The sequence below is a fragment of the Tiliqua scincoides genome, chromosome 7, assembly GCF_035046505.1.
Source record: "Tiliqua scincoides isolate rTilSci1 chromosome 7, rTilSci1.hap2, whole genome shotgun sequence".
Taxonomy (NCBI): Eukaryota; Metazoa; Chordata; class Lepidosauria; order Squamata; family Scincidae; genus Tiliqua; species Tiliqua scincoides.
The window spans coordinates 65260109-65285412 of record NC_089827.1 but is presented as its reverse complement, the minus strand read 5'-3'; the positions used below and the strand labels follow the sequence as shown (position 1 = coordinate 65285412).

General features: G+C 40.0%; 1 protein-coding gene across 1 annotated transcript in view; it reads right to left on the bottom strand.

The window, feature by feature from the left end:
* EEA1 (early endosome antigen 1) overlaps nt 1–25304 on the bottom strand; it is a 57275-nt gene that overhangs the window by 20032 nt on the left and 11939 nt on the right. The window contains exons 3-17 of the mRNA XM_066633383.1: nt 23039–23166; nt 21446–21500; nt 21284–21349; nt 19783–19822; nt 18462–18575; nt 18252–18373; nt 16703–16858; nt 12997–13113; nt 11275–11613; nt 7948–8097; nt 6364–6483; nt 5433–5636; nt 3018–3218; nt 1601–1714; nt 483–638 (exon numbers count right to left, since the gene is read on the bottom strand). Of these exons, the coding sequence (XP_066489480.1) occupies nt 483–638; nt 1601–1714; nt 3018–3218; nt 5433–5636; nt 6364–6483; nt 7948–8097; nt 11275–11613; nt 12997–13113; nt 16703–16858; nt 18252–18373; nt 18462–18575; nt 19783–19822; nt 21284–21349; nt 21446–21500; nt 23039–23166 (2082 nt within the window). The remainder of the gene's footprint in view (nt 1–482; nt 639–1600; nt 1715–3017; nt 3219–5432; nt 5637–6363; nt 6484–7947; nt 8098–11274; nt 11614–12996; nt 13114–16702; nt 16859–18251; nt 18374–18461; nt 18576–19782; nt 19823–21283; nt 21350–21445; nt 21501–23038; nt 23167–25304) is intronic.

The window sequence follows — 25304 nt, the reverse complement described above, 5'->3', positions numbered from 1 at the left end:
CCGTAATAACAGAAAGTACAAGAACTTGGCACACAGAAAAGGATACTGAAACAATGCGACATGGAAACCAAATGAAGCACCAATATCTACATGCACTATGAGGCTTTTCAGATGTTCTCCTATTCCACCCATCCCTCTCTATACATGGTCAGTTTGAAGCCTAGGGTTCACGTGCTTTCTCTTACACACAGAAGTGAGCACCCAACAGAAACACTGAATATCAGCTTTCCAATGCAGTATCAATTATAGGACATTTGTCAATCTTTTCTTCACATTTTCAGGAAACCTTGATTTCTTTTCTGCACTACAATGTAGTTATCTTTTTTCCTCCCTCCTCCCCTTCTTTTGTGGTATACTTGATAACAGCTACAAAAAGGATGAGCAAGATTTGATGCTAGCATCCTATCCTGTCCAAATTTGGTAACTGATAATAAACCTATCATACATACAATACTTACAAAAGAAAGAAGTACAGTACAAACCTTATGCTGACCTTCCAGTTCTTCGGTTTTCTGCTCTAAATGAAGATGCTTTTCTTTGTACTCTTTAAGATTGGCTTCCAGCTGGGTACAGTATTCCTGTTTGTCATGCAGCTTAGCAATAACCTGATCCAACTGTGTACTGACCTTATTTAGTTCCTGTTAATATAAATGGAACAGGTAATCATGAAAGTCTTAACATCCATGTTTATAGATAAACATGTTGGCCAACATGGGGTTAACAAAAACTGAATTTTATACTTTAACGCCTCCAGCATATTTTAAAAATTTCATTCTAATTTTTCTTTTTAAAGGAAGGAAGATTAAGCTTGATGACAAACTTCTTTTTGAATGTAAACACCTAATTAATTAAAAGAAACCTGGACCTGAATTTAAAGATGCAGATATACAAAATAAAAAGCTCTAGTTTCTTCACAACTTTCACTTATTAAAAGTGAAATTTTTAACAAATAATTCACTATGGAAATGGTTATAGTGTAATCACTACAACAGCCCCAGTGAAATTTATATCAGTCAGTCAGTTTCCAATCTCAAAAGAGGTAAAAAACTTATGAAAATAATCAAAACTCTGGAATGACAATTTATACTTGCTAAAGTGATCACAGAATCACAGCTGAAAGATGCTTCACAGTGATTGATACAAGAAAAACCCATCCACAATCAAGTTACTAACAGAAAAACTTAGATTTGGTTTAATTTAGATCTCTTGTTCACTCAAGAAAATGAGTCATGCCACAGAGCACTAGAGAAGGAAACCCTCTCCCCTTCACTTGGTAAACAGCCAATACATACTGGAGAAAATTCAGTCTCAAACAAAACGTATGAACCAAGATTCAAATTCGCAAGCCTAAGGGCTTGTTTGGACGCAGTGCAATTTGATTTGTTTCCCTCCTCTGCAGATATTCATACTTTTAATAGTCTGATCATTTCATACTATTATAAATTGTGTTCTTAGCAACTTAAGCTAAATTTAAATAGCCAGCATGAAAGTTGCATATTTTTGGTGATGATATATAGCAGGTTTCACCAGAGTTATTAGGTTTTCAATTAATCGGTCCTTTTAATAATGAAGGCATTAAATACAACCTTGTTTTTCTTACCTGCTGTTTATCTTGCAATGCATTCTGGGCAGTATCCAAATGATTCTGAAGATCTGCTCTTTGAGCAGCTTTTGCTGCTTCTGCTGAGAGAAGCAATTCCATCTTTGCTTTTACCTGAAAGATTTAAACAAGTACTTGGATTGGTAAGTATTTCACAGTTGCAGTTTCTTTATACACGTTTTCTCTTCCTAGGTTAGGCAGTTTGGTAACAGTTCGATACTAAATGGTTAATTCTCACATAGGATAGAGCTGGACCAAAATCCGCCAGAGCACCATCATTGGGGGGGGGGGAATCACAATTAGCCATAATAAAAACAAGACAGCAAAGAGCTATAACATTTTCCAACAGAAACATTTCCAATTCTATCAAACCCCCCACCACCTCAGCATGTGCTGCATCCCATGGGGAGAGGGGCAGTCCTAGAGGGTCCTCCAAATAACAAAAAGTTACGTTCCGTTATCAGGGGTAAGCCCTCACTGCCCCACTGGGTCCACTCAGACCTACACCAGCAAATTAGCTGGCACAAGTCTGGCTGGACCTGGGAAGGCAGACAGGACATTGGCAGGATGCTCCTGCAGCCAATACTGCCCCCTTCCCAGCCTCCATCCACCCTCCTCCTCACCCCAGTCTCCTCCCTGTCCTGCCCTCTTCAACGCACCATTACACCCACTCCTGCCTCTTATCCAGCACCCGTGCAGACTTACCATGTTGGGGGTCATTGGTGCACAGGTGTTTGCCACTTGCAGCAGTGGCAAACACAGTGTGCAATACAGTGTGTCACCTTTGCGACAGCCATAAAGGACCTTGCACTGCTGGAATGCTAGTTAGAACTGGGGCCTCACAAGACTGGGGCCTCGGACAGAGTTTCCAATCAGTTACCCTCGCTACCTGCACAAATCTTTGTCTCAGTGTGGGTTACAACTTAACAACAAAAACAGCTGAATGATTAACACATTAGCAGAGCAGAAAAGCAATGCAATACAGTGAGTACATCCTGAATCCATTCAGGTCAAACAAGATGGAATTAAAAAGAAGAAGAAAAAACACTTCACGGCCTGGATCAGCCTGAAGCATAGGGACCGTTCATGAGCAAGCTCCATAACCCAGGCACTGCTGTGGAAAAAGCCTTGCCTTTGTCACCACCAACTGCACTTCCAAGGATGGCAGCATGCAATCTTATTAAGCAGGCAGGATCAAACTGGAAAAGTCAGTCCTTCAAATACCCTGGACCAAAACCATAAAGGGCTTTTAAAGGTCCAATGCATTAAGATACAACTTTATGTATATACTGTTGGAGATCAGACTAAAGCTGACAAAGGCAGTGTGTCATCACGACGTTTGCTGAAATTGACAACCAATATGTTCTCAGCAGACCTCCCCAAACTCATATTTTGTGAACATGCAGCAAGCAATTACCTGCAAATCAAGTTGCATGGCTTTCTCTTTGCTCTCACTTAGCTGGCTATTTAGCTCACTTATCGTTGCTTCTAAGGAAAGAACGCGGTCTTGAGAGGCTCTTAGATGTGCCTTCTGCTCCTGCACCTGCTCATGCAAATTCTCTAGGGCCTGTTTATGGCTTTCTGATTGGTTTTTCAGTTTTTCTGTCAGCTGAGTTACCTACAAGTGAAACAAAAAAGTAATTAAAAGGGGGGGAAAAGCAAGAGGCCTCGTCTATATTCTGAAGAATACAATTATGGGCCCAACTCAGCGAGGGTCATTCACAGAAGATAACTGCTACTATTTCCTCCACTAGAGTTCACCACAAACCAGAGTACTTGTCTTACAGATATACTAGCAAAACATGCAACTAACAGAGAATCAGATTATTGCATGCAGAGGACCACAGAAAGCGGTCTGAGAACCACAGAGTATGGTTGAGGGACTTCCTAACAATGTGCCCTGTAAAACTCAGCCAGCAACTGGAAATACCTCTGAATGCTGCCCATAAATATTAGAATATTACTAAATCAATTATAACAGTTGTCTAAGGGCCCAATCCTATCCAACTCTCCAGCACCAGTGCTGCTGCAATTCAGCCCCAAGGTAAGGGAACAATTATTCCCACACCTTGAGGAGGCCTCTATGACTGCCTCCCCAACACAGGAAGCAGTGTATACGTCATTGGCATTGCAGCACCGGCAATGGAAAATTGGATAGGATTGGGCCCTAAGACTGCACTATGTTTAATGTTAAGCTGGATATTTTCACTTCCAAACTTTATGTGTACATAGCATCAATTTATAAACAGATAAGAGAAAAATTTCCACAGAAAATGTGTCACGTGTTGATAAAAAATAAACAAGTTTATAAGGAAGTACAGTTTGGGGCTGTGTATGGGAGATGCGATTTCACGGACAAGGTTATACATGTATGAATGCAGCCACAGATCTATGCACACACGCAACAAATCCTACCAAGTCTACCAACATGTTGTCCTTGTGCCTACTCATTTCTTTTTAATATGTTTATAACATATTATTTATAATATGTGCAAGAAAGAAAGAAAAGTTCTGGATCAGGACAGAGGCCCATCTAGTCCAAGACGCTGCTTCCCACAGTGGCCCATCAGTTATTTTTGGAAACCCATAAGCAGAAAATGCATACTTTGCTCTAGCCACCGCTCCCCTACAACTGGTATTACACTACACCTAGCGGGATGACTTGGATCACCTAACAAAGAGGCGATGATAGACTTCTCCTCCATGAATCTGTCCAATCCCGTTTTAAAATCATCTCAGCTAGCGGCCACCACCACACCTTGCAGCAACAAATTAAACAGACTAATTATGCACTATGAGAAGCAGCACCTTGTTACCAAGTGCATACGGAACACATTTTTTCCATGAAGGATGAATGCCAGGAGGGCATTGTTGTCCATACACACATGCAGTAAGTTTAGGGTAATATCAAGGGAGCATCACGACCACAAGTCCCTTGTAAAAGGCTAAACACCCCTTCTGCTCTGCTCTCCTGGAGAAATCTCTTGGGGAAACTTCATGAGCAGCTGCAACTTGTCCTGCCATCCTATTCAGATTTGCAAACAATGCCAAGGGAGCATCTTGCAAAAGGCAAACGTTTTCCATGACTCAATACACACACCCCACCTTGGTTTCAGGAAAATTCTATAGCAGACACACAGCATTGTGTTATTCCATTCAAGCCTGCAGGATGATATCACAATCATTGGAGCATCCTGTCCTTGAGACAAACGTGGCCACTGAAACCATGAGACCATCTGTAGCCTCCAGCTCTACCTGACCAACCTCACTGTCAATTCAACCAGAGTCCCATGTTAACTGAATGTCGGGCTTCCTGGGCAACGCTTGTGAATGCCATGTGCCATAAGTCAACAATTCAGAGACCCAACTGGCATGGGAACTGGAGTGCATATACATGTGTGCTTGATCACGTGTGGCAACAACTTCCTTTTGACTACTCTAAATCTACCACCAATCAGTTTTAATTCAAGCAGTGATTCAATCTATTCAACAAAAACAAATACTAAGATATTCAAAATGCCCCAGCAGAAGATATCCCATTTATTTTCACTGTGTTTCAGTCAGCAGCACAGTCTTTGAGGATCAAGCTGAGAATCAATACCTTTTTGTATAATGTGCACTAGAGAAGGAAAACCTTTCCCCACCATCACTTGGTTAACAGCCAATACATACTGGAGAAAACTTGAGTCTCAAACAAAATATATGGACCAAGATTCAAATTATTAATAATATTTATAATGTGCATTAACAAACCAAGAATTCTGTCTTAGAAAAACTGTAGCTTCCTTCTTCTGTTTTCTGTTTGATTTTGGAAAAAAGAGCAACTTCTTACCTGTTCCTGCAAAGTGTGGTTTTTTTCCTGAAGCTGGTTTAGAACTGCTGTCTCTCCTTCACCAGCTTGAATTTTGGCATATAGATCTTCCCTTTCCTTTTCTAGCAGGGAGATATTCTCTTTGCTCTTTTGCAGAAGGGCTTCAAGATTCTGGATTTTTTGATCTTTATCCCCGATCTGGCGCAGCACTTGCTCCAAATCATTCTGGGGAAGGGAAGCATACAATAGATCAACCAGGAAACAATTTCATTTGTTTATTAACAGCACAATCCTATACATGTTTATTCAGAAGACCTACTGTGGGTTCCTTTTTCCCGCAACTGGACTCACAATTGGACTTACTCCCAAGTAAGTCTGTATAAGATTGCACCCTTACTATTTAGAGACTGCCTTTCAGCTGCAACAGTTCCGATGTAACACAAATTATTTAAGCCTGAAAAACAATTTGAAGAGCCAATACAGAAAAAAACAATGTAAACAAACAGCAGAAACCCCATGACAATCAAAACAGGATGTCAGAATGAATGCACACAAAACCGCAACAATGTCATGCTTAATGTAATCCCCCTGGGCACAACAAAAAGGTATATTCCACTCCCACCCCAAACAAGGCAGGATAGCCTGTTAGCCCAATCTTATCCAACTTTTCAGTGCTGAGGCAGCCATGCCAAAGGGGTGGCAGCTGCATCCTGCGGGGGGGGGGAGTCACTGGGGCCTCCTCAAGGAAAGGGAACATTTGTCCCCTTACCTAAGGGATGTATTGTGGCTGCATCAGCACTGGAAAGTTGGATAGGTTTGGGACCAATGACTGCCAAACTTCTAAGAGACAGAAACACTAAAAAACCAGGATTCATCACAGAAAAGCCCTTCTTCTCACAGAGACTAGTATCTAAAATGGATGCCCTTTCCCTCATGGTACATGTTCTCTCACCTGGGCTTCTCGTAGCTTTGCCGTCGTGCTTTGCTGAAGATTCTGTTGCTCCTGATGCTGCTGTTTCATTTTATCTAACTGATGTTGCAATTCAGTTGCATTTGCTGCTTTCTCCTTTAGCTTAGAAAAATAGTCACAGACTGTTGACTGAAAACTGATAAGCACAATTCAATACTTTAATAGTGTTTAGCATTTACTCTACTACTGAAGTTTAAGCATTACAATAAAGACCTTTAAATTAATTTAGAAGTTGTGTATTACATTAAATAAGAAGAATCAACATTTCATCGCTTAACGCTTTCATGACAGCAGAGGCCAAACTATTTAAAAATTATAAATGTAGTATTCTATATCTATGTATTGGATAACAGTGACAATCTTAACGGCCGTTACACAGTTTGAGATAAAACTAGACAGAAGTTTTCCTAGGAAACATCTTGAGAAGTAAATAAGAACTCGTAAGGAGGACCTATAAACTGATCTTACAAAGTAGAGAAGACTATTTTTATGTTTTCACTGTGAGAAAGATGGGGTCACACACACTAGAAAAAGAGGCTTTTGGAAGGCACAAGTTTTTAGCTAAGACTAAACATTTAGAAATTTTTTCCAGTGTAGCTGCGACTGAAGATCCCAAAGCAGCACAGGCAGAGAAGGGAGGGAGGGGATGACAACTGACAGCTTGCAAGATGAACTGCTGATCTCAGCTCAAGAAAAAAAAGTGTCCCATTTCATAACCCCACAGACTGTTGACATTACAAGGCCCTGTAAAGAAGTTCTGCCGTCTTTGGAGCAATCATCCCCGTGTGTCCACCACCATTGCTTCAGAACTGCTGAACAGTTTGCTTGTGCTGAGAACCAGTCATAAGCCTGCTATTTCCTCTGAAGTGCATGTGTTCCATTTCAGCCCACCCATCCATTTCAGACCACCATTGTGAGGGGTCTCTCCTTCAAGCGCCACCTCTACCCCAAGTGAGAGAGGAGGCAGCTTGGAGGTGAACCTTCTGTATAGTGGCACCACAATGCTGAAATCCCTTTCCAGAGGAATTAAGAACTACTCCCTCTCTCATGGATTTTGGTGAGGGCTCAAAACATACCTCTTTTATCTGGCATTTGGTTGATGGGTAGATGCCCTTTGAACCTCTGCAGTAGAACTGTGCCTTGACTGCTTCTGGGGGCTATTTTGTTCCCCCCCCCCAATAGCTCAAGGATGTATGTTAGGTTTTTACTTTGTTTTTTAATGTTTTTCTATTTTAGTGTTTAATGTTAAAATTAATGTTTTATTGCTTTGTTTTGATTTTTTAACTTATTGCTGTGATACACTGGATAGTAAATGTGGAGCTTTGTAAGCCACCTTGTATATTTGCTTAGACATGGGAAAAGTGGGATATAAGTTTTTCAAAAAATAAATAAATTGTGTTCAAAAAAACTTCATAGTTTTTTTTCTGGATATATTTGTTGAGAAAAAACACTGCATTTAATGGGCACCTGAGCTTTTAAACTCCAAACAACATGAAAAGAATATTCCAGCTGCCTGCTACACAACTTAAATGAAATGCAGAGTCAGATCTTGCATAAAATTCCTACCTGCTCCTCAGCACGTGAAAGTTTCAACTGCAGGTCAGCCACCTGTTGTTCCTTGTCCATCAGCTTTTCACTAGACAGTTGTCTCTGCTCTTTTAGCCGGCCATGTGCTTCTCCAAGTTGGCGCTCTGTCTCCAGAAGTTTATTGTGCAACTGGGAGAAAAACAAAAGGATCTCACTTTTCTGCCAAAAAAATGTTTAACTCACATGTAATACTGTATCTTTTAGTATTCTATAATAGCCTCTATTCAATCATTTAGCACTGTGTGCACAATTTACATTACTGAATGGAAAATAAAAATGCAGCCTAATCTGTTTGATTAGGCTGAACAATCCTCAGCATGTGTCTCCTCTGCAACCCCTGGGGGCTGGGGACAAGAATAAGCCCTCAGTTTGGCTGTACTTGCCATAAGAGGCGACTAAACAGCCACCAGGTAGATGGGACTCGTTAGCCTGGGAAGGCAGCTCATCTGAGAGAAGGAAAACTCTGATCCCAAACCTCCACTGCCTTGTGGCTACATCCAGTTATGGAAAAGGCTTCAGGAGTCAACCTCGAGGCAAAATCCGGAGCCGGAGTCCCTGAGGCAGTTCATGGCTGAACACAGTCACGTTCTGGCAACTCCTGCGACGTCGCTGGAACCAACCGTATTGGCTTCTGCCTTTCCATTGGACCATTTCAGCGACGTGGAGAGGGGGGATTTGCTGCATGGGTTACAGTCTGTCCTCCATATCTACTTTACCCAGGCTTCGCGCACTGGAGAGGACACTCTGTTCCAGAACCACCATTCAGAGCGCGATACCATAGTCTTCCGAGACTGAAGGATGCCAACAGTCTCCTCTGTTGTTGTCCCCTAACATGGATTTCAGCTCAAGGATAGAATGAATCCTAAGTTATGTTTTCACTGCTTTTGTTCATGTTTGGATACTCAGAGGGAGCAACCGCACCTCACTTACACACCTCAAAACCCGGTCTATTATTATTATAAAGAATATTTCCATACTGCTTTTCAACAGAAAGTAGTTTGCAAAGCAGTTTCCATAACAAAACTAATAAGTGGAAGACAGAAAAGAGACCACAGCATCCCCACTGGAAAAAGATGCCATACTGGGAGTGAAGCGGGACAATTGCTCTCCCCTTGCAAATTATAAGAGAACTTTAAAATATGCCTCTTTGCCCAGTTAACAGGACAATGCTTTCTTTCAGACATATAAAGTTTGTTTCTGCTCATGTAAACATAAAATGAAAAGTTTACAAGTACTTGATACTTAAATCATTTGCAAGTTGCATCACCAAAACCAGAGAAGATTGCACGACTTTAGAATAAACCTACAGAAAATCTCTTAAGAGCCACAAAAATGAACCAACCTATCTCAAATCCCAGACAAGGCACAGAATGAGACATTTTCTCTGTGACTCATCTTTTAGAAACACTCAAGACAGCATGTTTGTTAGCTATTCCGCTTTGCCCACCACACAGTAAGACACAATCTACTTTGTGCTCAACACTCTCGGATTGGAAAATAAACCTTTGCCGAATATGGGTCCAAAACATATTTGGATAAAATGTTACATGATATGCAAAACCAGATAACCCATCTAACAACACTGGTCAGACTTTGAGAGCACATTACAGGAGTTTTGCAGAACCCACAGACTCTTTCCCACAGCTTTCAAAGTGTGGCTTGTGGTGACAAATGACCTAAAATCTCTAGAAGCACTTTACACAGTTAAAAGGGCTAAATGTGATACAATTTTTGTACTTCACCGATTGATCCCCAAAGCATGAGACAACCTCTCTCATCCATAACACATCTTTGAACTAAACCTGGAACTTCACCTTAACTATATTATCTGCATGTTGATAAACTAGAGAGACCTTCTCAGGTGCTATTTATCTTGGAGTCCTACTAAAACCTGAGAAAATCCTGGAAGAACTAGAAGGCCTTCCTATTTGATTGGGCTTTTGGCAGCCAGGTTTACAAAGAACTCTAGACGAGGGTTGGTTGGTTTGTTAAGCTTGTCAAGCTTTGTCGTCATCTACATGGATAATATTAAGGTTCTCCATTACAAAACATCTGTCTGCATGGAATAAATCCTTGTGATAATATCACAAAGAAATTACAATGAACTTCACTTCCTTTTCTTGAAATGTTTTTAATCAGTCTAATATTTTGCCATCAAAAAATCTTTTCTTCAAATCCTGTTAATTTGCAGAAGACCCTAGGACCATGAAACCAATTTCCAGCAGAGTTCATCAACTAGATCAGCCATTTTCAACCACTGCGCCGTGGCACACTGGTGTGCCGCGAATGGTCTGCAGGTGTGCCGCGAGAGTTTGGGGGAGGGTCATTTGTTAATAAGGCCAATGGGAATGCGAGCTTCCCACCAACAGCGTGGTGTGCCTTGTCAATTGTCAAAAAACTGATGGTGTGCCTTGACAATTTTAGTACCTTGTCAGTGTGCCGTGAGCTGAAAAAGATTGAAAATCACTGAACTAGATACAATTCTAGAAGTTTCATTCCTGGTTGCTAGGACCACAACTGCAAAATCATCAGTCAGAATTCCAAACAGGATGGCAGAATCTTCAGCTTTGGCACACACCCAAAGAACAATATCGTAACAAGGAGGGGGGTAGATTCGGCAGTGGTGGCACACTCCAAATCCTGATTTGCCTTCACAGATCAATTCAGACTTGCACCAGCAATCGAGTTGACACAGGTCTGAGTTGACCCATGTTGTCTGCTGGGGATTACTGATGTTCCCTTACCCAGAGGCCTCCAGTGGTCAAAAAATCCCCTATAGCAGTGCTTCTCAAACCGCATGACAGGTCCCACCAGGTGGGTCGCGAGCCAGTTTCAGGTGGGTGCCCATTCATTTCAATATTTTATTTTTAATATCTTAGACTTGATGCAACAATGGTATGAGACTGCATTTGGGGAAATGTTACAGCTCTGTACTTTTAACATGCTACAATGTATATTCTTTTAACAATTATAGTCAATAGGACTTACTCCTGGGCAAATGTGGGTAGGATTGCAGCCTAGGATTGTTAAAAATGTTCCTGCTTGATGATGTCACTTCCGGTCATGACATCACTTCGGGTGGATTCTCTGAAAAGATTCTCATTCTAAAAAGTGGGTCCCGGTGCCAAATGTGTGAGAAACACTGCCCTACAGGATACAACAGATGCTGTGTTGGCACCACCACATCACCACATGGAAATTTAGTTAGGACTGGGTTGTAAAACAAGAATGTGAGCATATAGGTATTACAAACGGTTATAAAACCAAGACAGATATTTTAAAAGCAACTATGTGGTACTATCTCACCTGATTGAGCTCATTCTGAAGCTGCAGGCCATGCTGTTCTTTTTCCTCTTTCTGCTGCTGTAGCTGTTTGAACTCTGCCTTAAGATGCTGGAATTTGGTCTCTGCTTCTGACAGTTCCTCCTTAAGTTTCTGACTCGCTTCTCCCCTTTCACCCAGTTCTTTCTGTAACCTCTGCAAGGAGTCCTCGGATGCAGACAGTCTTGCCTGAAGTTGTTGGCAGTCCAGGTCTTTTTGATTAAAGGCTGCTTGTAGATTCTTTTTACTTAATGATTCTTCATTTTGTTTTTCTTCTAACTGAGTGAAATCCAAATCTTTTTTTTTCAACTTTTCTGCCAGGTTCTGCAATATTAGATTGATTTAAAGTTGCAGTTTATTCTAGCAAGTCAGACACTGCCATTGTGATGATTTCATGCATTTGCATGTGCGATGGCAGCATCTACCACAGTATCAACGGTGACCAATTTCTATTATATCACTTTTTGCTTATCATAGGACAGCAAGTTTCTTCTACCAATATACACCAACATTTCAATGCGGTCTTCATCAGAACTGAGCAGTTAGAAGAGTTTTATGATACGGGGAAAAAATGAACTACAAAGCTTAATGCCATAAGATTTTTTCTGTTTGGTTGCTTTTTACAAGATATATTATACACAATCTAGCTTGCTGGATCCAGGTTATTTATTAGAAAATATCACTGTATGTATGATAACTATACAGGGGGGCCACTGTATCCATGATCCTATATCTACAGCTTCAAGTATCTGCAGACCAGGTCCACAGGACCCCCTCCCCCGCATGCCCCCTCTGGAGTCAAGGGGAGCTGGGCTCCTCCTACCTTTGGAGGGTCTTCAAAGGCCCAAAGAGGCTGCACGCGACTAAGGGCTTCCCCGGGCCTCCCAATGCCTTATAAGGCTTTAAAAATGTCACTTCTGGTTCTCGACTGAAAACCAGAAGCAGCTTTTTGTACTATTTTCCATCATTTAGAGGCCCATAGCAGCCACAGGTGGTCACATGTGGCCTCTATAGCTTCAGAAGGTCCTCCAGAGGCAAAGGAAGCCCAGCTCCCCTTGTCTCCAGAGGGTGGGGGGCATCCCTGTATCTGCTGTTTCACTTAACCATGGAGGGTTCAGAACCAGAAAACCACCACCCCCCCGGACACTGGGGCACATCTGTATTTTGATTTTAATAGAAAAAACTGAATTGCTTTAATTCTAATGAGATTCAGGAAACAACCTTGCACTCCAATCTGAGTTGTCACAATGTCAGCAGGATCCAGAAACAAGACAATCATGTCTAGTACACAGGAAGGGTACATGTAGCTTCATTTGGAGCCACATGTTGCAACTTCACAGTGGGTGCAAAAAAAAATTCCAAATTAAATTTTCCAAAACCTGATGCACAAACCCCAGCATGCATGCCCTTAGAATGATGGCTGTTGTGACAGAATATCATAATCCTGCTTCTTGAGATAAGCCAAAACATTGTGTCTACACAAGAGGATAAGATTATGATACTGGCTATGAACAAGTACTAGTATAGACTAAAACTGTAACATAAATTAGTGTACTAGTACAATGTTCTTACAACAAGGCAAATATATGTACTTCCAGAACGCAGATGCACTGATCAACTCTATGCTTTTGAAATGACGAGGACATTTTGCTTAGCTTAAGGCAAATATCTGCACATTTGTGGGTTAAACGCCAATACAGTTCTTGCCTGATTTTTCTGTGTCAGCTCATTAACTGAAGTTTGAAGTTTCTGAAGCTCCTGCACGTACACAGCAACCTCCTGTGGTCCTTTGGCAAGCTCAACTCTTAACTGATCGATGGTAGCCTAAACAAAGAAAAAGATAAGACAAATCAGAACATCAATTCAGATTTTCATGTACATTCATTAAAATCTAGAAAAACTAAGTTTTAATTCGTTTAGGTTACCACCAATAAATTTAGCCAATTTAATAACATACATCTCTGGAAGAGAAAACTTTGCCACTATATCACTTCTTTCATTCTCTACCCACCCACCCACCCCCCGGGAAAAAGAAATAATGTGTATAGATTGTGGTTGTAATCAGAAGCAACATAAGAGAAAGGAGATGAATATATAAAGAACAAAGAGGTTAACAAACGTAGAAAACCCTGCATAGTCCAGGGACTCTTGGTATATTTGGCTTTCACTTCTACAACAGAAAATACTTCTCTTATAACAAGCACAAGACAAATTAAAAACAAAAGCACATGCACTCTGGGCCAAAAAGAAATGTGTTGCTCCAACAAAAGAATAATAAGAATGTGTTCCCAAGGAGCAAATCCTTGAGTGGTGTGCAAATACGTAAAAAGATACCTATTTTGTATGTACATAATACATACTGTGGCTGGGGAACAACTACCAGGGTCAATGCAGACAACACCACTGCTGGACAGCTGTTCCCCTGTCAAGTTCCCTTTTTACCATACTAGGGGAATCACACCTCCCATTCCAGCTCCATTACCTACTATTTTTAGAAGCTTGCTTAGGGTCACAATATGGGTAAAATGAAGGGAACCAGGGGTAGGGTTTATGGATTATCCTATAATTTAAGCACTGAAGCAGAGAAGTCAGCTATTCCCATTTTCTATGCTCTACCTAGAAACACACTAAAACTGAGGTGTGCAGTGTATACCAGCAGAAACTGTAACATGTCCCACTGTTACACAAGCGATGCATATTTTCATTCTTTAATTATTTTTGCGTTATACACATTTATAATGTGAATGTTGCAACTAGAAAGCACATGCAAATTTAAAAACATGTTGGTCTCCCATTTCTGCAATATGCTGAAGGTGATTAGGTTGAATGACACACTTTTTTTAATTATGTGAATTAAGAATTAATTCCATGTGAATTAAGAGTGAAGCTTGGAAATGCTTTACCCTGTTCCTAAAGAAACAGGTGATAGTGGTGGTTGGGGAGGGTTCTCATCAACTGCATTCATTACATAGGTTCCAAGGCTCCTTGGAGAGAAGGGAATCTTGTTATGCTAATCTATTCTTCTTTAACTTGTAGGACTGACTGATGAAAATCAGAATCTTTACAGCGGTGTCCTCAAAATTTGAACACTCTTCCATTTGAGGTATGCAGTTATTTCTCTCTTGTGGCCTACTACAGAAGATGTAAGACTAACAGTTTCTGAGGGTATATGGCAGCTGAGTTTTGTTTTTGTTTTTAATCAGTATGAGCACAGGTTTAAAAATTGTTTTCTGTTTATATAAAGTCAGTTAAAATTTAACACGACAGGCTTCGCTCCAAAACCATTTAAGTTTAACAAGTGTGGGAAAGACAGTTTGAGAGAGAAATTCAAAACCAAAAGGACAAACTGAAAGGGGCAGGAGATAAGCAGCCCTGAAATATAAATAAGGGCAAGCTTCTAGACATTCAGTGTGGGAAGTTGGAGCTGGAACTTTAACATGGAGCCGAATCAAAAACACTGAACTAACTCTCTGGTAGATGGTATTGCTGAACTATTTGAGAGAAAGATTGCTACAACAATTTACAAAGTGTCTTTCGTAAATAAACCCAGTTTTATTTCAAGTTGTCACTACTGCAATCCTGCCCTAAGTTCTGGAAGGGACTGTCCCAAATTCCTTAAGACCTTGAGTAGAGCAAGGCCCTGACAAGCTAAGGACTGGAAGCAGCAGAAGAATGACCAGACAGATTCACATCAGGCACTTTGGGTCAGCAACCTACAAGACCACCACATTATTGCTTATTCGGTTTTAAAGTACTCAGGGGGTTAAAAAAAATTTATTGTTGCATTATATGTTTTACATCTCAATTTTGCTAGCCATCTTGAACCATGATGACAAAATGATTACACTTAAAATTAGTGAGAGTCTAGAAGTGACATAGTCCACACTGAAAGGCATTCTCAGAGAGTCACCTGTTGAAACACCCTCAGAAAGAATGCAAACAATAAAGCTGTACAGCACATATGGGGAAAAAACTTGTGCTGAAACATGTGCATGGATGCCTTTAAAAGAAATCAATCTGGAAGTAAGAACTTCTGAATGGCTCCCCAGTGATTAGTGCTATAAACTAGGGGTGAGCAAACTTTCAACTTTAGGGATCCTGGACCTTTAACAATTGTATAGAAGAGGGAATTTCAGCAGATGCAGCTTGTCATCTCACAGGTCTATAAAATCATACATAAATACCTACCTATCTGGTTTAATAAGATCTTGAAACTGGGAAGAGAAGTAGCAAATGCAATGATACATAGGTTCTTAAAACATTACCTCCAGTTTAAAGACCTCCAATAGAAAGCAGCAAAAGAATAAGTAGATGATGGGTGAATGGTGAAGTGAAGCAATGATAAATGTGATTACAACATTCAACACAGATTTTCATGAATCCAATGGATCTACTTGAACAGATTTAATCTTCGGATAACTATAATAACCTAGCCACCTTTCTAGGGTTAAAAGTATGCAAAGATATTAGTGATTATATAGTTTAGAGCAGGGGTGTCAAACTTGTTTCATACCAAGGGCCAAACAGCATTCATGGTGCCTGCTGAGGGCCGGAAGTGATGTCATTAGGCAGGAAATGATGTCATTAATCAGGTCATAACCAAAAATAAACACTTTTTCACTTAGGAACCCATTAGCTGCAAATGACAGAAGAGAAAATACACAAATCGTGATCATATTTCAAGTTATGGGAGAATCCAATTTTCATGTGGGCTGTCCTTATAGCAGTAACACCTTAGCACTGCTCAGCAGCTGAGAGCCTGAGCTCCAGATAAAAAGCTTCCACGGGCCGCATCCGGACCCCAGGCCTTATGTTTGACACCCCTGGTTTAGAGCCTTAATCCAGCAAGAGTTTATGGACATGCAGTTTATAATAAAAAGGAGGTGCAATTCTTAAGTAAAAAATTTTTTTAAAGGATGGAACATGCAACAAGTTCTGAACAAATATTGTAAGGATAAATACAGAGCTGACAGTCAAATTATTTGTCAATTTTAATGTAACCTAACAGCACAATCTTAATCACATTTACACAAAAACAAGATCCATTGAATGCAACAAGACTTCCTCACAATTGCATATTAGAATTGGAATATGAGGCTAACTGTCCTAGAGGATGTATAAGAATGATTAACATGGATCATGGCTCAATACCTTTGCAAAGTCAGTTTCAAAACAAGATAGATTGATGACAGTGTTATAAACATACTTTCACCTTGTCCTCTATAATTATTATAATCATGTAGTAATGAGATTAAAAATGATAATGTAAACTAAGCTACCAATGCACAAAATATTCCAAGTATGCAGTGAATTGGTAAGATGGTAGCCTGAATTAAACCCATTCATAAGTAATAATAAGCAGGATTTTTTTATTTTTATGCAACATAATTGCATTTCTGGCTACACTCATTACCTTCGATGTTGCACACTCTGCTTGCAAGAGCTCACAATCCTCCTTCCGTTTCTCCGATTCCCTCTCACGCTCTAAAGTCATCTTGTCCATCAGTGTTTGAACTTGGACTAACTCCTTCTTTAGAACAGTAACATCTTCCACCCCAGGCCTCTGAAGCTTTACAAAAGCAAGCAAATGAACAATTAATCAAATGCAGTGGTTCTCAAACTAGTGGGCCACAACCCACCGGGGGGAACCAGAAATGGACCACTCATCCCTTAAGGGGTGAATGGTGAAGCAAAGCAATGATAAATGTGATTTTAAAAGCAATGATAAATGTGATTACGGGGGGGGGGGGCCTCTAGCCTCCAGGAGGATCCAGGAGGCTCACAGCCCCCTCTGCGAGCGTCCCCGCAGCTTCATAGGGCTCCGATCACCAATCTGAGCCCTGGGAACTGCTGATCTAATGAAAATCAGACTGACGAGCATACTTTCCATATAGGTTATCAGAATCTGTTCACAAAACTGAATTTGGATTGGGAACATGTCAGGAATATTTCTGTAGTGTGCTGACCTGAAAGAGATCTGCTTAAACTTCAGCAAGGTTGGCACACTATGTTCCTTTAGACTACTTTGAGGATATCTTTATGCTTAGAATATTTCTAGGATAGGAACTTCAGCATTTCACTTAATTTGTTTTTATCAATAGACATCTACATATTGAAATCATTCTGCTACTGCAACTACATGCACTGGAGATGCTCAGAGAATTTCTAGGTCAGATGAAGGTTAAAACCCTCAACAGATTTAGTGATTAATTTTATCTACTGCTCTGTGTGTTCAGTGATAGTTTTCTGGGTTAAAGTACACAATGTAGTTTCTCAAAGGGACACAGAGCAACATATACCTTGCTAATTTAAGCAAAAACTTTATACAAGCACAAAGCAACACAATGGCAGTAGACTGAAAAATTGCACACTGACAAATTTAGTAAACAAACAGTTATTAATACATATGGAGGAAAAAGGTTATCTACATCCCCAAGTGGAAAATTATTTTCAGTTTAGGGCAGTGTTTCTCAACATTTGTCTTCCGCCATACCACTTCACATGGTTCACCTATTCAAAGTACCGCTGGAAATAACTGGTGATGATATCATTGCCAGATATTTCTGAATTGGTAGGCCAGATGTGATGCGACAAACACTGGTAAGAGGCTCAGTATGGATGGGAGGGCTTTTCTGAGTGCAGGAAAGTATGCTTCGAATCTCCTACCACTGTCTGATGTATTGCATTCCTGGTCTTGCTACCAGGCAGCTGGAGCCTGGAGGTCCCGCAAGTACCACCAGACACCACCGAAAGTACCACTGGTGGTACCTGTACCACTGGTTAAGAAACACTGGTTTAGGGCAAGAGGACAGTCTCTTTCTTAAAAGGAAAAATGTACAAATCACTGTCAATGATATGACATAGACACTGTATTTTAAAAAAATTGTACTTAGAACCTTAAAAATGTTTCTTCCTAATTGGGAAAGGGCATGATAAAGACATAAGCACATGATATGAGTTACCAGCTCTGTTTTTAAATCTTCACAGATGCCTCTCTCTTTCTGTAACTCTTGCGTCAAATTGGCCACTTTCTGTTCTGCGGCTTCTCGAAGGCTTGTTTCTTCATCATACTTGGCTTTAAGATCTGGTTGGGAAACAGGTCACACAAAAGGTCATTCACTCAATTTAAACAGAAACAAGAGCCACATCACAGAATCAGTATGGACACTTACCCACAATTTCAGTGGCCAGTTGTGCTGCTTTCTGTTCAAACAAGTCTTTCATTTGCTTAATATTAAAGTTTTCTACTTTGCTTTCTTCTAATTGTTGTTCTAATGATTCCAATTCTAAAAAGAAAGTATAATTATCAAATAAATTTACAACTGATTTTGTCATACTGTTGAAGGCATGCTTTAGATAACCACACAATTTGATTTCACCCACTCTGTATCTAAGCAATAGACGGGTCTAAGAACCACCATAAGCTTTTTCAAAACACAAATGTTCTCTCAATGTGCAGTATTAAAATGTGAACAAGCTGACCATGATACTACCAGAGTATGTGTGTATAAATCTTTTAAATACATATGCATCAAGTAAATAGAAGTCTCATATTTCTTATAAGGATTCTATTACATTAATGTTATATTACAGCTAGGTTCGAACTAAGGGCCAAAACATTTTATTAACTCCTAATAATATCAGAAGATGTTCTAGGATATTAGGAATGCCTCCTGTTCCACTAGGCAGAGGCACTTCTCTTGTACAACATACATTTCCCTCCTCCTATAATACCTAAACCTCTTTGTTCTTTATGCCTACTTTCCCACATTATTCATATACACTATAAAGATTTCCTGCGTGTTCTAATACAGCAAAGAAGATAACTACAAGTTAATTCCCATAGCACAATGAACACCTAATTAGCTAAGCAAATTAACTGAGTTAATTATGAAGCTGTAACTGTTTCCCAATAATCTGGGGGAAATTATGGTAAAACTAGCAATTATTGTTTCAGCCTCCAATAAGAAAGGTCATTTAAATCCTTGTTTATAACCAGAAGGCAGCAAGATGATGCAGATGTTTAAACCGCAGACCTTGCTGGTGGGAAACATGAACACCAGTTCCATTATATAAGACAACCAGACCTCATGTTCAAGATGAGCAGGACATGTTCTATGGGAAAACAAGCCACAGGAGCATACATACTTTCAGAGAAAAATCACTCAGAATGGGCTCTATACAAAAAGTAGAACTCACTGCAGGCTCTTGGGAAGGAGGCTTGAATGGAACTATCTTGACTACAGCTGGCTGAATGCCTTTAACTAGAGTAAAGGTGCAATCATGTACACACCTAAACAAGAGCAAGCCCCACTGAACACAGTGGGACTTACTTCAGAGTAAGCACGCACAGGACTGGGCTATTATACTGCTTATATAAGAATATCTTCTTCAGGTATATGCAGCTTATGCAATATGGTCTTAAAATTAAGCTTTCCCCACCCATAGTAACAGAACACAGCACACAAACGACTGTTTTAAAAAGTCTTTCACCTGTAGATTCAGCAGTTGCCAGTCCATCAGGTTTAGACTCCTTCAAAGGGAAAAAAAAAATATTTGACATTCACAAGACAAATGTTTTCATAGACATTTAATAAGCAATTTTCATTCTTGGATCATGCAAAACACAGTTATACTTCAAGCTACAAAGACATTTAAGTGTTTCAAACTCATGTATGCAATTATGACTAGAGAACAGAAAATGCCAAGATGTTAAATACACTTGTATGACAGAGAATAATTCTGTGCTTGAGTAAATTGCTAAGACTAACAGGTCCTCTGCTACACATCAAGTGTTTCTATAAAGGAGTCCACCACATGCAATGGGCACAAGATACTCTACTCTGCTGTTACATGACCTCCAATCACTGCAGTGGGATTTCACCAGAATGAATGACGTTGCATAGCAGTTGCACCTGGAGAACTGCAGCATTACTTGCTTAGAATCAGTAAATAAGAGAAAGATCAAGCACAAGAAGATTCTCTCTCCAATACACATTTGATTAGTATCATCTAAGCCAGACAGCTATGCCCAAACCCCGGCCCATGGGCCACTTGTGACCCTTGGGGAGCCCCCAATTTTCAATGAGTCTCTGGCCCTTTGGAGACTTGCTGGAGCCCGCACTTGTCCGGCGCAACTGCTGTCAGCGTGAGGGCAACTGTTCAACATCTCGCATGTGCTGCGGGATGAGGGCTCCCTCCGCTGCTTGCTGTTTCACATCTGTGATGCTGCAGCAGCAGCAAAGGAAAGGCTGGCCTTGCTTTGTGGAAGGGCTTTTATAAGCCTTTAGCTATTGCAAGACCTTCATTCATTCATATAAGTTCCATCTCTAATATAGTCATTTATGTAAATTCTTTTTCCCCAGCCCCCAACACAGTATCAGAGAGATGAGGTGGCCCTCCTCCCAAAAAGTTTGGATATAAGCAGATATCAACCAACATTTCTGAAGAGTGAATTTTAAAATAAATCAATATGTCAATTAAATTGTTTCTTCACTTGCCAGCACAGGCACTGCAAAAGGGGAGATTAGATAAAGGAGAAGAAACTAGCAAAGAAAAGGCAGTAGCAAAAAAGCAGGGTTAGAGTAAAAAGATGTAGGAGGAAGAAGCAATCTGATGAGAGGAGACAACATAAAACACCATGAGAACAATTGGATGCTCGTAGAGGAGAAATTTGAGTCCACTACCCAAGAGCTGTGCAAAGTCATGCAAAGACACAGCAGGATGGGAGTGTGAAAGTGTTGTTCCTTAGGACCAAAACTGGTCACTCTGTTGTCACCACTGTATAGGGTTAATACACAGAAATGTCTCTTTACTGGTATACATAATAAATGCAGTGCGTATATGCAATAGTCTTGCATTACTTCCGTAAACAAGTTATGGAACTAACTGAATCGGGCCACGTGCCTTACAAAAATGATATTAATCTTCCATTTCAAGGTTGAAAACAAACTGCTTGTGGTAAACCTGCTTCAAGTATTTTTAAAGCAATTACTTGCTGCCTCTGCCCTTGAACTTTTTCTAATTCTTTCTTCAGCTCTTCAGAGTACCAGCGCTCCTCCTGAACAAAGAAAATTAAAGCATATCATGAGCATACTTTGGACAATCATCTGGTGAACTTGAAAGTCTGAAACAAAGAGTAATGCATGCTCCCAACCTTAAGCGAAGCCTGCAAGTCTTGGACTTCTTGACGTAGTAGTGTTATGTCATCTCTGAACACAGGCCATGTAAAAGAGAAGGAGACAATTAGGCTTAAGCTTTCCTGCAATAAACAGTTTGACACAGTGTGTTTTTCTGAGATAAACAAGTCATTTTTATTAGTTTCCTGAAGTCTAAATTAAAAACCAGAGTGTTGCATTAATTCCCTTTCATACTAACCACCATACTAAAACTGCTGAAAGTGTTAGCACAAGTGACTTAAAGATAACAGGCAGTCCAATCAAAAACAAGTTTATTGAGAAGGAAGTCACACTTCAATGGGGCATGCGCAGTGGCACACCTGAGGGAGGAGAAGGAGGAGAAATGCCCTAGGCACCAGGCTGGGAGGGCAGCATCACACTGTTATCCAACCCCACTCCATGGCACCCCTCTCCCATACCACCCAGAGACTTTTGCCCAGAGGCATTCTGAGGGCCAGGGAAACAGCATGCTGCCTTTCTGATCTTCTGAAGGCCTTGTAAAGGACTCTGAGGGCCAAAAAAAAACAAAAAAACATCTGGTTTCATGGAGAAAACCAGAAGTGACATTTTCAAGACCTTAGAAAGACTTCTGAGGGCCGGGAAGCCTCCCCAGCCCTCAGAATGCCTTCTAAGAGGATTGAAACGTCACTTATAGTTTCTTCCGTGCCTTCAAAAGGGAGGCAGGGGGTGGCAACTTTGGGGAGGGCAGCAGCTCAGCGAGGAGGATGGCAGCCTGCAGCCTTTGCCCCAAATGCTACTAGACCAGGATTGCCAGTGGGCTTGCTTGTTAAGAGTGCTTTACACTGCAGTTTTAAATATTTTAAATGAATACAGTCTTCTCAGAATGCCACTTCCCTGGGCCTCAGAACGCCTTATAAGGCATAAAAACATCACTTCTGGTTTTCCCAGTTTCAGTCTTATAAGAACTGAACAACGCTCTAGGAAGTCTAACCAGTATGATTATAATAGCTTGAGCAACTTCTATTTAAATTAGAATAATGAGAAGAACAAGGGACAGCATTCAATGTATTAGATATGTGCTCTGGCATAGGAGCACATTTTTAAATAAAAAAATGAATGAATAATTAATTCATTTCATGCAGAATTTTTGGTCCAGAAAGCATACATCTACTTAAAACAACAAGTCGTTGTTTTATCAACTACTGGATCAATATGCATTTTTAGCAAAAGTCTATACAAAATCAGAGACTAACAATTCATAAAACTGGCAAAATTATAATATTAACTGTCCTTGAAAAAGGGCCAAAGGTGTGAATCTTTTTTATCTTTCTCTAGAATGAATTTCACAAAATGGGAGCTACCACAAGATACGTGATTATTTTAGCACATTTGTTTTTGTTCCATATTATCAGAGGAAAGAAAAACTTTGGAATGCTTTCAACAGTCTCAACTTTCAGTCTGTCATTCATCTGAAGTATTTATCAATGGTAGGTCAACATGCTTTAGTGTATTCTTTAGTGTGCAGATTACAACATGCTTAAAATGTACTTAGTACTAATACTTAAGTTTGGAAAAAACTACAGAATAAACAAACCAGTATTGCTCAGCACCTGTTTGGAGTCAAGTTGGATTCTCCTCCATGACTTGTATCAATTCCTGATTCATGGACTGCTTCATAGTGTTTAAAAAGTTCCTCAGCTGATCCATGGGATTTCATACAAAGAGGACAAATAAACCCCTACAATAGGAAGCAAAAACAGCAAGCATTTAATAGTATGGCCTATAGATTTTTTTGGTTATATTCCCTTTTGTAGTACTTCTACTGGCTTCACCTAAACTAGCAAAAGTTAGGTTTTTTAACCTTTATTTTTTTGTGTGTGAATAAAAAAGAAAAATACAGAAAATAACACTAGCATTAAAAAAAACTATTTCATGATTTACCTAAAACAATATAATATTCTGATTTTGTGGCAAAAAACAGAAATGAGAAGAACAAGGAACAAGCATAATAATTTCATACAGTTTTCAGGTTTGGACAAAACACTTTACTTCTTTAAAGCAGGTATGTCTAAAGAAACCAGCCACAAATGCAGAAAAAAATTATAACAAGATGTATTCTCCATTTTCTTCCTTTAGTATCTTATACAATAGCCTTTTGACTATGAAGTGTAACAATAAAGAAATTCTAAATAGCTTTTAGCAAAGGACTCAAGTGGTTCAATCATATTTGATCTCACTGTCAAAATAACACATGCTATTACTTATCATATAGCAGAACACAGCAAGGCAAGCGTCCTGCAAATGCACCACACTGGGCATAAAGCTTTGTTATGCTACAAAAGTGGAAGATTCAGTCTGATAATTCCCTTTATGTTGTGAAATCCCTTTCACAGCCAACTACAGTATTTTACAGCACAAGCCTATGCATGCCTACGCAGAAGTGAATTCTATTGTATTCAATGGAATTCCCAGGAAAATGTGTACTGTACAGGATTGCAGCCTTAGTGGACATTAAATACAGGTAACAGCATCTGCCTATGACCTGCACTATTTTCAAAGGATCAAAAAAAAAAAAATAGGACTTTCAGCATAAAGCTCACTGTATTCAAATGTCAAACATGAATGCAGCTGAGATAGCTTCCCCAATGGGAATTGGGATTGATGATAATGAATTTGTTCTCTATTTCTCTTAATGAGCTTTATATTCACTTTCACCTCCTTGCTTTGTGCTGTATTTTAAAATTAATGTAACCGATTTCATATTTTTGTTGAACCCTCCCTGAGGTTTCAACAATTGTCAAATAAAACTAAAAAAATTTTTTTTAAGTATAATTGCATTAGAAGTATAATTGTACAGCGGGCCCTTGTTAGCGGCAGGGGTTCCGTTCCCAGAACCCTTACAGATACTGAAATTCATGGATGCTCAGATCTGCTGATGTGGGCATCCCAAAACCTCTAAACCCAACTGAAGCTGCATTCCAGTTAGGTCCAGAGGGTGATCTGAGGGCCAGAGGCCATGCACAGCCTCCCCAACCCTCCAAATGCCCATTTTGAGCAAAAAAAGTGACTTCTGGTTTCTCAGGGAAAACTGGAAGTGACATTTTTATGCAATTATAAGACACCCTGAGACCCAGGGAAGGCCTGCGCGGCTTCGACAAGGCTCAGAATGCTTTATAGGTGCCTTCAGATCACCTTCCAAATTGTGCTCTGGTTGGATTTGGACGGCAAGGTGAGCCCAAATCTGTGAGTTCAGAACCTGTGGATGATCAACTCTGTGGGTCCCAAATCCGTAAATATCGATTGCACACTGTATGAGCAATTAAAATGACATTGCCAAAGGGTGGAAGATAGTAAACACACTGAAATATTAACCAAATTTTACAATACTACCCAAAGAATAAAAAGAAAAAAAACCCTAAAAATAATGATCATGATCTTTTCGCGTAATAGATTGCTCTTTGGAAGCCATGACTAAGTTGGTCCTAACATTATAAATGCCCTTATATGCAAGTATACAGTGGACCCCCGCTTTACAGTCAAATCACTTTACAATAGACTCTCTTTTGCAAAACAAGGCTCAATATGCGATACGTTATTCACTTTAAGATGGGTTCATAACTGCCATCAACAGGACCTTGTGGGTAAGAGATAAGCCAATCAGCAATGCCAATGCAAGCATTTGGTAGCATCTCGGCTAGCAGGAGCATTTTTAACATTGTGGCTGTGTGTATTGAGTTATACAGCCTTGTAATTTGTGTTTTATAATTACATCATTATGTAAACTGATAAACATGGCAGTTAGGAGCAACTGAAGAGTTGGAAATATAAAGAGGGAAATAACCTTCACAGGGCTCCGATTAACTGAAATAAACTATC